The sequence below is a fragment of the Dysidea avara genome, chromosome 3 (assembly GCF_963678975.1).
Source record: "Dysidea avara chromosome 3, odDysAvar1.4, whole genome shotgun sequence".
In the NCBI taxonomy this organism is placed as follows: Eukaryota; Metazoa; Porifera; class Demospongiae; order Dictyoceratida; family Dysideidae; genus Dysidea; species Dysidea avara.
The window spans coordinates 1,397,710-1,410,151 of NC_089274.1; the positions used below are offsets into that span (position 1 = coordinate 1,397,710).

The 12,442-nt window shown below is 36.6% G+C and overlaps 2 protein-coding genes and 1 pseudogene across 3 annotated transcripts in view; 2 read left to right on the top strand and 1 right to left on the bottom strand.

The window, feature by feature from the left end:
* LOC136248774 (tyrosine-protein phosphatase non-receptor type 4-like) overlaps nt 1-3,050 on the top strand; it is a 41,465-nt gene extending 38,415 nt beyond the window's left edge. Inside the window, exons 22-30 of the mRNA XM_066040574.1 lie at nt 576-637; nt 1,695-1,778; nt 1,913-1,975; nt 2,138-2,266; nt 2,312-2,366; nt 2,447-2,540; nt 2,592-2,727; nt 2,795-2,840; nt 2,894-3,050. Of these exons, the coding sequence (XP_065896646.1) occupies nt 576-637; nt 1,695-1,778; nt 1,913-1,975; nt 2,138-2,266; nt 2,312-2,366; nt 2,447-2,540; nt 2,592-2,727; nt 2,795-2,840; nt 2,894-2,955 (731 nt within the window). The 3' untranslated portion in view covers nt 2,956-3,050. The remainder of the gene's footprint in view (nt 1-575; nt 638-1,694; nt 1,779-1,912; nt 1,976-2,137; nt 2,267-2,311; nt 2,367-2,446; nt 2,541-2,591; nt 2,728-2,794; nt 2,841-2,893) is intronic.
* Nucleotides 3,051-3,264: 214 nt separating this feature from the next.
* LOC136251637 (rho-related GTP-binding protein RhoC pseudogene) lies at nt 3,265-3,960 on the bottom strand (annotated as a pseudogene).
* A 276-nt stretch (nt 3,961-4,236) lies between these two features.
* LOC136248775 (uncharacterized) overlaps nt 4,237-12,442 on the top strand; it is a 38,285-nt gene continuing 30,079 nt past the window's right edge. Inside the window, exons 1-4 of one of the 2 annotated variants that reach the window (XM_066040577.1) lie at nt 4,237-4,351; nt 4,407-4,523; nt 4,653-4,757; nt 4,954-4,996. In XM_066040577.1, the coding sequence (XP_065896649.1) occupies nt 4,410-4,523; nt 4,653-4,757; nt 4,954-4,996 (262 nt within the window). In that variant the 5' untranslated portion in view covers nt 4,237-4,351; nt 4,407-4,409. Of the gene's footprint in view, nt 4,355-4,406; nt 4,524-4,652; nt 4,758-4,953; nt 4,997-12,442 lie in introns of both variants that reach the window. The other variant, XM_066040575.1, reaches the window with a different exon arrangement.

Consider the following 12,442-nt stretch of genomic DNA (forward strand, 5'->3'; position numbering starts at 1 on the left):
CTGTATCCTTGGAGTGTTTTGTAGTTAAGTAGTGAGGTTCTGATTTGTATATTGATAATTGGTGTGCTCCCAGGTGGAACCTTTTGATACTCTAGCCACTTGGCTGTGCTGCCACACACATACAGACGGGTGCGCATGCACACACACACACACACACACACACAGTCACACACACACATTTTACCACATATAAACCTGGCATTTTACTATTTACAATACAACACAGATAGTGAAGGATGTTTTTCTTAAGGAGCACAAGCAGACAGTTAGCGCTCACTTTACACGCTGTGTGTTTTGGTATTCATCAATTTAATACCAAAAACATTTTGTGCATTAAACAAAAACAAACTGCATTCTAGTGAGTCACAACTCTCACATGCGTAACTCATCAAACCTGTCCACAACCTTTATTAAAACTTTATAGACTTCTCTCCATAGTAGACACTTTGGGAACAAAGTTTTGGCCCATACATCGTTTTTGCAGCTATATGATAAAGAGGTTTTTCTCTGAATGAAGCCAGGGATTATCATATAGGCATTTTCTCATAGCACGTTGCATATTGTTGTGTACACAGATGATGCTACTAGAGTGAAGCTGCTGGATGGTCCTGACTATATCAACGCTAACTATGTTAATGTGAGTAAACAAGTTATGATATAATGTGCCCTTTGTAGCCCTGTGGTTGCTATGTTTGTTTAGTGTCCTAGTAACTGATGTTGAGGGAATATATTTGAACAAAGTTAATAATAGTAACTTGACTTATATGGTTTGTTTTTGACACCTAGGTGATAAGTAAATATGGGTGTGGTGTAGGACTATTTCTGTTTCAATTTTAAATATTAAAATGAGTTGCAACACTCATTGTCATTTAATTTAAATCTGTTTTATTTTTACTTTTGAAAGGGATAAAGTGATGCCATTTGAGATAGTAACAAAAATAGTTACGGTGGCAGAGAAAGACTATGAATAGATTATTGCCGGGATTTCTTTGGGTAGGAGAATTAAAGCAGTTTGAATAGCTATAGAGGATGAATGCTTCTAACAGTGTATGTGATCAAAAAGCTATTTTGACATTTAAAAAAATGTAAACTGATTACTTGTGGCAGAGGGCAAGTAACTATAGCACACTCAGTTCTGCTGCATCATAGCCACTTGTGCCATGCTTGTAACATTGTTTAATAGCTAACACAATTAGAAGTCATGCAACTAAGAAACTGAAACAGTTTTCATCTTCAAGCAATTTGTAATGTATTCCGTGACTGTATTCCGTGACTGTATTCCGTTTTCATCTTCAAGCAATTTGTAATGTATTCCGTGACATGTGCATGTAGTTTTAAAATGTCTCATCAAATAAGACAAGTGTTCCAAGTTACAAGTGCCTGATAGTTTAATTTTTTCAAAGAGGAATGCAGAGGTCTATTGTGGGTTAACAGTCTATTATTGTTATGTAAACACCTGTACAAATCAGGAAGTCTTTGACCACCCTCACACATGTCTTACTAAAGGGGAAAATTCACCAGGTAAGGAATTCTAAATTAAATTTTTTACTTTGTCTTAGCATATGGCTTCAAGGTCACCCTGCTTTCCTGGGGAGAAGTGAATGGCATTAGCTCATGATGTGAATTAACTAATGTCTTTCCTTGTAGCTCTTTGATGGAGATATAGTAATTGTTGATTCCTTGTTTCCTTATAGATGGAACTAGTCAAGACTCACCAAGTCAATCGATACATCGCTGCACAGGGTCCCATGCAGCATACCAGTAGAGACTTTTGGCAGGTAAATATATTGAATAATCAGTGTGTGTATTGACTAATAATTGTGTTGTTTGGGTAAAAGGATGGCTTATGTATTCACATCAAGTCATGTACTAGCACACATACACACATACTAATGCTTGTATTCCCTTATAGATGATCTGGGAGCAAGAGAGTACTCTGATCATTATGTTAACACTGACTACAGAGGCTGGAAAGGTACACATTCTCCATATAGTGTCTTGTGGTGGGACCCAGCCCAACTTGTTTACAGGAAGTTACAAGTTATTACAGTATACCATAATAGTTTGTACAAACTCTTGCAATTTGGAACTTAACTGAATATTATAATGGTTGATAAGTGGTGTTTCTTTTGTTCAGGTGAAGTGCTGCAAATACTGGCCAGATGTCAAGTCCACATCAGCTTTTGGTCCTTATGAAGTGAGATGTGTGTCAGAACAACAAGACCAGACCTACATCACTAGATATTTCACACTACGAAACATTAAGGTGTGTAGTCAACTAACTCACTAAATTGTGTGATTGACTGTTTAGATGAAACAAGAGCGACGAATACTTCAGCTCCAATACATATCATGGCCTGATCATGGTAGAGTTGTGTCTGTGTGTGTCTGTGTAGTGTGTGTGTCTGTGTATATCTTATCAGTGATGTGTTCTACACTGTTATAGGTGTACCTGACAAAGCCCTGGAATTTTTAAATTTCGTTCAACATGTTCGGTTGGAAAGAGAGGGAATGGAAGAACCCACGATAGTTCATTGCAGGTATCAAAATGAAGCCTCACACACAATGAATTAATGTTGCTGTTGTTCCAGTGCTGGTATAGGTCGGACTGGAGTATTGATGGCAGTAGAGACAGCCCTGTGTATGTTAGAATGTATGGAACCAGTCAATCCTTTGGACATTGTGCGAGTCATGCGTAACCAACGAGGAATGCTGATACAAACACCTGTAAGAGGCTATTCTATTTCACTACCTCAACAATTATTATTATTATCATATTACTAACACATTGTAGGCTCAATACAAGTTTGTGTGTGAAAGCATTCTTAGAGCTTATGAAGGTATTTATGTTAACAAGATTCATCAAGATGTTTACTGTTTCATTTTATTTCAGAGGGTTATGTTGATGATCCAAACAACTCGCTTACAAACAATCACAATTTGTCTGGACTATAGCTATATAATAGCTTTATGTTGTAATACTTAATGTATATTTTTTAATTTCATGATAATTTCATCAGTTGACAACAACAATAATACAATTACAGACACAAAACAGTTACAGACTGAATTGAAGATGGTACAAGAATAACAAAAATAATAAAATGTCACACTGTCAGAAAACATCTTTGAAGTTTGGGGGAGTTTTATTGGGTTTCCTTGAGTGTATTTTGAACACACTTTTCCTCCATATTTCTTCCATGTTTTCTTTTATTTCATGTATTCACTCGAGGAAGCAAGTGGCAGCATCTCAGCTTGCATAAATTACATTATTTTGCATGGTTTGTTGCTGGCCCCTTTCTTCTTGCCCAATATTGAACCATTGCAGCTGGATCTCCTGAAGAAGGAAAGCCTAGGGGAGGAGAACCCAGGGGTTCCAAATGTGTGTCTTCGTGGTGCTTTCTTGTCTTCTATCTGAGATTCAATGGCGGCTGTGAAAGTCTCCACGATGCTTTTCCCAGACTTTGCTGAGCACTGGTAAACACCAAATGCGCCACAGTTAGCTGCTGGTTGGCACAAGCCAAGAATATTATCTTCGTCGGAGGAAATTTCGGAGTCTCCGCTGAGGCTGGCCATTTCAGCTCGGCTGCTACCCGCCACTAAATCTTTCTTGCAACCAACAATGCAGAATGGCTTGTTTGGACAATACTGCTTAAGCTCTGGTAACCATTTGGTGCTAACGTTGCGGAGACTTTGTGGGTCAGACAAGTCGTAGCACACAACTACTACGTCACAGTCAATGTAGCTACGTAGTCGCAGCTTCTTGTATTCCGGGGCTCCAGCGGTATCGTACAGTGTTAGTTGGACACTACCGCTCTTCAGCTTCAAGGTTGTGTCACAGAACTCGAATACAGTTGGGTAGTGCAACTCTTCAAATTGTTCTTCTTGTACAGCATAAAACAACGCGGATTTTCCACACCCGGAATCACCAACCAATGTTACTTTTAATGTAGCATCCATGTTGCTTATTGAAATAGTTCACTTTAGTTTAATCGTTCAAATATTTTTAAAGCTTCAAAACTGACTGAAATCAGACCCCAAAAGGCTCTCTTTTATATGTGTCGTTTGAGCGCGGTGTCGCACATCCGGTGGTGCCATGCGGCTTTTCTTGAGAAAAACATTGCGGCCGCTTCTAGCTAACTTGGCCACAAAATTGATAGCCAAATACATTCCAATCACATTCTAGTCACGTGATATTGGCCGGAATAAAAAAAGTCACGTGATATTTTAGACGTATATGTTTGCTCACGTGCGATTTTTGATGTGAAAATGGACGCCGGTCGTGTAATTGTTTATGACGTTTCGCCTTAGAAATATTTCAGGCGCATAGAACACACACGTTGAGCGAGAGGTGGTAGGTGTTGTAAAGTGTTTCTGTACTCTAATCATTGTTAATCTGGTAATAGAAAATGATGCGATATAAAGGTGCTAGTTATTCGCCTGGCGATCTGGCTCCCGGGAAGAACGGGATAAAATGTCATGTAGTTTTGTTGGACGGGAAGGCAGAAATTATGGAAATACACGTAAGTGCAATGGCCTGTACTGTTAACATTCACGAGCGTGTGATAAAATGCGTGTGGCAGCTCCTTTGAAGCTATGGAAGCCGTATTTGTGCATATGGGGGTGCATTATGCTTCTTATTTCATACACAGAAAAAGGCTCTGGCAAGTGCCCTGTTTGACAGTGTGTGCCGAAGATTGGACATATTAGAGAGAGAGTACTTTGGGATAGAGTATGAAGACGAGAAGAAGATGATGGTACGTGTAGCAACTTAATTTGTAGAGAGAGATGTAGTTGACTAAATTGTTACCATTAGCCACTGAGGCCATTGTTATACTGTACTGTGTGTTCTAACATGACTTCTTATGTAAATATGGCTTCTGATGAAATGTATGGCTTTAATATAGACACTACACAACACATGCTCAATGCTCTCTATCTTTTCTCCTATAGAGATGGTTGGATACAGCTAAACCACTGAAAAAACAATCGAAACGTGAGTATGACTATCACACATGTATGTGAACAATGCAGAGGAGTGTCTTCTCACTCTATTGTATAGAAGGCAATTGGTAATGATGTAAACCAATGTCATTTCACACCTACATGAAACCACCAACTGTTTTTGGTATCCCAAGGTGTAAAACCTTGCCTTGCCTTTAGGCAATGTGCTCTATATTATGGTGCTTATTTAAGCTGTATGTTAGTAAAACTGTCCAGTAGAATAGTTGTTTACAAGTATGTTCTGGTACACCCACTATTTCACTGTCTAAAGTTGACATGGTGTTAAGTGTGTGTTGATGACTGGGCTATTAATTGGTGTTGACAGTGTTGTGGTTGGGCTGCTAGTCTGCTGTTTATCAGCTCCAAGTTGTGTGAGTGTGTATGTGTTAATTGTCTAATTGTTGATAGGTGACCTCACAGTGGTTTGTACCATATTGATGTACCCTACACTCTATGCTGGAGTGTAGTGTGATACTAGTAGTATGTGGACAGTATACAACCACACACTTCTACTATATGCATGCCATCGCAAACACACACATTCATGCAATAATCACATGCACACCATACACACATACACACACATGCATGTATATACATGCCAGCATTTGAACCAACCAAAGGAAGGATGCTAGTTTCTTGTTAGTTTCTTGATGTTTGTTGATTTAGTGTACATGTACACTACAGCAAATTGGTTATTATATCTTTTGTAGCAACTGGTCTTCCATTGGCAGGCCATACCAGTGATGAAGCTGCCATGTGTAATGAAATTAGAAAGTTTTGAAAACTGCATTTTCAAAAGCTTAATTAAGTGCAACACTTGTATGGCTTATACTGTAGTATCTTGGAAACGACAGCTGTAGTAAATGATGCCATGTGTATGTCTGTGAGGGTGACTGGTTGGCTAGTAATGTATAAATGTGGCAAGGCTTTATCAGTGCACCTGTGGCTGACTTCTTAACTGTAACTCTTCTTTGTGCTTGGTTGTCTAACAGAAATCGTATAAGAAATACTTCATTACTTTTCCCCCTTTTCATGGCTATTTCATCAACCTACCTATTTCTAACAACCTTTGTTAATCGTTTATTATTGTAATATTAAATATGTACATTTGGTTGATGGAAAGCTAGTCTAAATATTTAAATTTCTGTCCCACATGGTATAGCTTGTTCTCACCATTTTCAAACTGTGATGTAAAGTGGCAGGTGGCCTTTTAGTATAGACACGTTGGCCTATGAATTTCAATTCACAAAGTTGCTTGTATATTGTTCACCTCCATATTAATACCTTACTACACAGTTGAAGCCATTAAGCTATCCCTTGCATCAGCAGATGAAAGGTTCTCACATGATTGTGTATAAGGCGTGTTGCCATCAATCTGTTATGTGATACCTTGATAATTAATACGTGTTTATGCTGAAGTGGAAAGAAAATGTCTTTTAAAAAATACCCTCTGTTATTCATCAAAACTGGTAACACAGGATTCACGACGAACTAGTATTGAAGTTGATTTTAAAAGCAAATAGTTAAGGTGTTATTCCAACATCTTTATAACATTATAGTAATGTTTCTGTTTTGTTTTTTTATACATATAAGGTATGTGCTATAGTTAGAACAGCTGTAGTAGCAATGTCCATAGTGTTATTTGGGGAAACTGGAAGGACCATTGTCTGTATGAGTTGTGAAGTTCCTGTTGCTTGTCCTATTTGTGTGGCTGCTGCATGTGCTAATAATTCTTCTCACTTCTAATTTTGTATGCAAATGTGAATGATTTTTCTCTCCACTGTTATTAAGTTTTAAGGCTTTATATCCTGAGATTTTAACTTGTGCGAATGTTTGATCAGCTTTCCTCATGTATCAGTCCTTTATGTAAACACTTTAGTCTACACAATTTTCAACAGAGGAGGGAGTATGTAGAATTTGACCAAATTTGTCCACTAACATTTCTAGATCAGTTACCAATGTTACAATGTACACTTGAGATACATACACACATTAACTCATATGTTAGGCACTAGCTGCTGGACATTGATAAAATGCCTTCACCATATTATGCTCCTAGATATATAACTGATTTCATGACATTAAAATATTTCACCAGAGGGGTGCCACAATATGTTATGTGTGATCATAAGTGTATCATATGTCTCAAAGAATGCTATTAAATATTTAGTAATTTAATGTCATGTATTACTGTCTGATCGTTAATGTATACAATTTAGTATATAATTGGTCAGCACATGTTTAAGTGTCTTTGCATCCTTACACCATCACTAACAGCAGTTGTAATTTACATCACTAGTGGAAATGGCCAATGAAATTTGCCGTATCTATGTTTACCTGCTCTGAACTTGTTGAATAGTTTGAATGTTCAAGTTTGTTAAATTCGCTTTAATCACTATCTGGACATTTGTTTTTCTTTTAAGTTCTGTTTCAATACTTAACTGGATTGGTTTATTATTGGATTGCTGTAATAGTTTTCCCAACCAGAATAGTAACTAAATTATCATCTGATTTGTTGTGCTGTACAAGCTTTTTTTTTTTTTTGATCTTCAAAACTTTGTTCATTTGCAGTCAAAATGTTTGACTGATGCTGTATCGTATGTCCAAACTTCTCTGTGATATGATTATTGTAGCTTGTGGAATGTTACCACGTACTGCTGTTCTTGTTTTTGTTTTTGCTTACATCATAATGATCTTTTTGTTGTGGTTGCATTTGTTTTGCCTTAAATCACCAATACTAGAGTAACCTCTATGTAGCAGACCATTTAGTACCAAGAAATTTTTGTGCTGCGATATAAAGAGGTGTTCCTCCTCCTGAGGTAGTAATGTGGAGCCCAGACCTATAATTGTGGAGGGGGTTTTCTGTTGTTGGATAGTTTGTTGTTAAGAGATGTGTAACCATCATCATTTCTCTGCATTTAACCCTCTATATTCCACAAGTTTGCACTGAACATTTTCAATTGGGGAAGTCAATTTAATAACCTACACAAATATATACTTTTAAACAATAGTTGACGGTTTTTACTGACCTTATTTGCACACCTGAACACTAAGTAAAGCACCGCTAAAGCCCAGATTTCTTTAGTTTCTATTTTATCCCAGGAGTTATGGTGTAATGATGTCACTAGTTATCCTATCTGATGACTTGCTTTTACATGTTCTATCAGCAGTGACATGGTATGATGTTGTGATAGGATATAAACTTTATTGTGACAACAATATAGCTCTGTCTAAGAATTGCGCACTTTTGTAGACTGAAGTGTCACTTCGCTAGCCACTTTAGCGACTGCTGTTAAGTGGGGGCAATGGTATGGCTAGCTGTGTGTTTCTATTGAGGTCATAATTTGTTTTAGAAGTGTACATGTCTCTTTAACATTTATTCATTGGCAATTAAAAATAATCAGTGTTTTAGCTAGGCAACTCAGCCTGAAGACTGATATTAACACATGTCAACAATTTGTATTAGCCAACTTTTATGAAATTTAGCAAATTCTATAGAAGTTACTCCTTTACATGACATGAAATAGTGAGTGTTATTGTAGTGTTGTCCTCACCAGAATAATACGTAGGAATCTCACTACCAGCTAATGATCTATGTGTTAGTTATCCCATCAAGGAAGTACCTGCTATTCATTCCTCTGAGAGGCTTACACTTTACACAGTTGATATTATGGACAAATGTTACTGTTGTATACTTAAGTGTTATACAGTTTTATTCAGGCTTAGAAAAAATTGCACGTGCAAAAAAGCATTAAGTGTAACTATTGCATATGGTGCGTACACTGAGTAACTGATTTGTAGCTCTTTAAACTGAAACCTTGCTTTATACTGGCAACCTCATTACAATGGCCATGTCAAGTAGAACTGTGACCTGGACCAATCATCCACAACCGATTATTGGCTCCCTATGATTGGTCAATTAACCGATTAATCGGCCTTACCCTTATTTTGTATATTAATAGTGTTTCTATCAAATTATTTGATCAAACATGCTGTTTGAGACTTAAAAATAAGTGTAAAAGTGACTTTGTGATGTGTAAGGCCTAGCAAAGGACAATAACTAACCTTCTCATACACTTTAGTCTACCCTTTATGATCAAAATGTAAACAACATTGTATTAAAGCCATCCAACCGATTAATTGGTTATTGACTGCATAGCCCAATTATTGATCACCCTCAGCAATAACTGATTGATTAGCCAATTATTGCATAACCGATTCATAGCCCTACTGTCAAGTAGGTTTTGTATGTGTGGCAGCTTGTTATATGGAGCAGAAAGCAGTTAATTTTTCTTTGCAGTGCATTAGACGTTTGCTTTAATCCTACTATAACATATATTCAGTATCATGAAACATAGCTGATAGCAACCATTGCTGTTTTTGTGTTTGTACTGGTGGGAAAAGTTTTGCGGTTCTTTTTTATTAGCATAGTATTGTTGCTGAAGGAAAAACTAGTGAAATAAACTATCTAATATCTGGGAACTTTTCCACCATGAAAAATTTACAATTTACAAGTCAACTGAAAAAGAAAAAAAATTGTGGTTGACCTGAGTCATAAAGACCTTGTCATTATTGTTGAGTGGTAGTAATTCACTATCGTGATGCTTCACTATCGTGATGCTTCACTATCGTGATGGATATTCATACAATGATATCATGATAATTACACTGAAAAGTGATGATTTATTGTATGTACAAACATCCTAACAAGATTTAATGCAACTGTGCACATGGATTAATATTTACTTGGTATGAAGTAGTTTTCTTGTAAGCTCATAAATTAGATACTTGATCACGTGATCACACGGGTGGCTGATAATTCTACAATACTACAATCTTGCAACTACAAAAAGAAATAAGCCAAAGTAGTTACGAAGTGGCAAAGTAGCTTCTTACACAGCGTTTTAGTGGGATCCCATGTAGACATTTCACAAAGCAATTGGCTGATTGCATGAGTGGCCTACAACTTGTTACAGCTAAACTTCTCATAGAAAAGCAAGCAATAACTTGTTATCGTCAGTTTTAGGTAGGATGTTGAAATCATCATATCTCGATAATGATTTTTTGATTGTGAGTATGGAATTATCAATATTATCACTCATCATCAGCTGTTTATAATCAAATCCCAAGTGTATAACTACTAAAGTGTGTTTCATGACCTCAGTGTAAAAAATCTATGTAGAAGCCATATTTATATAAATAGTCCAACTGATGAGGTTTCAGTAAGTTAGTCATGAGGTTATCACCTTGACAACAGCTTAGTGTTTACTTTCAGAACAAGGAGAAGCCTTTTAACAAGTTTAGTGAAACCTCATTAGTTGGGCCACTCTTTGGGAATTAAAATGGGCTTCTATTTGGATTCAAGAAATATTGTATCGTATAATTTTTGCTAAGTTTGTTCAAATACATTTTTAAAAGATTTTTTTTTGTGGTGTTTTAGAGAGATCATTTTCCACAATAGGTTTTCTTTTGTGAAGAGAGATTGGGCTTTTTATTTTCACTAATTTTGCTAGTCTTTTTGCGAGATTGAATTAACGAAAGGAAAATTTGATGAATTCCCCTTTAATGAATTAAAAATTGGACAAAAGCAAGAAGCCACAGATCTCAACTTTTGAGGCGCTTATTGACAATTGACAAATGTAACTGATTCGTCAAATTCATCAAAATTAATGTTTCTTTCACCTGTCATAATTATGGTATAGTGAAACCTCATTAATAGGTCCACCTATTTAGTGACCAAAAATATGAGGTGGTCTTATTACTGAGGTCATGAAGTACACCTTAGCTGTGTTTGGAACCTCCTTGATGTGGTCACTATAGTGAAGTGGTCTTAAACATGGGGCAAGTTTTAACACTTCTTCCCACACACTTGTGAGGTATTCACATGATTTCTCAGTACCGTTACATCATCAAGATTCTACCTCCTTATTTGTACTCATGACTTCTGTTCTCTAGTAACCCTAATTAACTCCAATTATTACATCAGAGGAAATGAGCTCCAATAACTTCTGGGTAGAGTTATAGAATGACCAGCCTGTGAAATGCTTTAACGTATTTATGCTCTGCTCCAAAGTGGCTCATTTTAGATGTCTATGATACTGTTCCACTAGTGCAGACCAATCACTTCAAGTTTGAAGCGTAGTAGCCACGAAACTGGACTAGTTTTGAGCGAAGCCATGAGGTGTGTGGTGTCCAAGTGAGAAATTTATACAGTAATTCACTGGTCTAATACCTGTCTAATATGGTCACCTGTCTAATATGGCCACCTGTCTCATATTTGCACTGTGAGCTTCAGGTTCTTTGGCACCTGTTTTGTCCTGGATATATTAAATAATCTAGCTACACCTGGGTATGGTGAATGTTTCACTACACCCGATTGAAAATAGTTATCAAACATTTTGTAATGGGTGTGGCCATTTCCTCATTAACAGTTTCCTGAAAACATACCAATAAATGGATATTTGATGGACACGTTTTGTGTGTTTTCTAAGGAAATGTCTTATTGATGGTTAAAGTTTATGGCCATAGCAGCCAGATTAGGATAAAGTTGTAAAACATACCAGTAAATTGCTAGCATTTTTACTGGCAGTCTTATGGGATGTTTTATGATTTAGTTGTGACTGTTAACTGTGAGCATATGCAAGGCTTAGAGTAATTTGATATGATATTCCATTAACAGCGTCACTCTGTGTAATTGTTTACATTAAGTTGTCAGGTAGTGTTGGCATGTTCAGTTCTGAGTGCTTCTTGAAAGAATTCACCAGCACCCAATCGAAAACTGCTGTTTCTGGTATTATATTACTGTAGCTAGGAAGGTATAGTTGTAAAGGGCTACAAGTCTGATCCTTTACTACATAAACTTTCCTTTACATGTTGATGTACCACCGCCACAATCAGAGTTGTTCAGTGTTTGGAAGTATTTTTAAAAATTTAAAGAGGCTGTTCTCTTTTAGAAATTAGCAACTTTGAATAATATTCCTGTACAATGGAGGGAGTTATGTATCGGAGGATGCACACATTTTGAGCATGTTTTATGATGTAATGGTAGTTCTTAGTGCTGGGTGAGTATTTGACTTGATCAGCAATGCGATTAATTAAAATTAAGTTTGAAAATTATGCTAGCAAAATAATAAGTGCTTATTTTGCGATAAATAATTGTGACTGGAGCAATTTTAGCCATCAAGTTGTGTTTAAAATGTTTGACATTTGTAGACTACTTTAAAAATTGAGCCACTGACTGATACATATTAAAAAGGACTCAATTTAAAAACAAACATTTTTTTGGGTCTCAACTGATCTGGCTCCCTAACTTTTACTTGGGAAAGAGGAAAACTTTTTTATTGCTGAAAAGTGAACCAAAGCTTCTTGGTCCCAAATGTTTGTTGTAGAAAGGTGTCCACTCTAGTTCTGGTATACTTGTGATTCAGCTAAAACA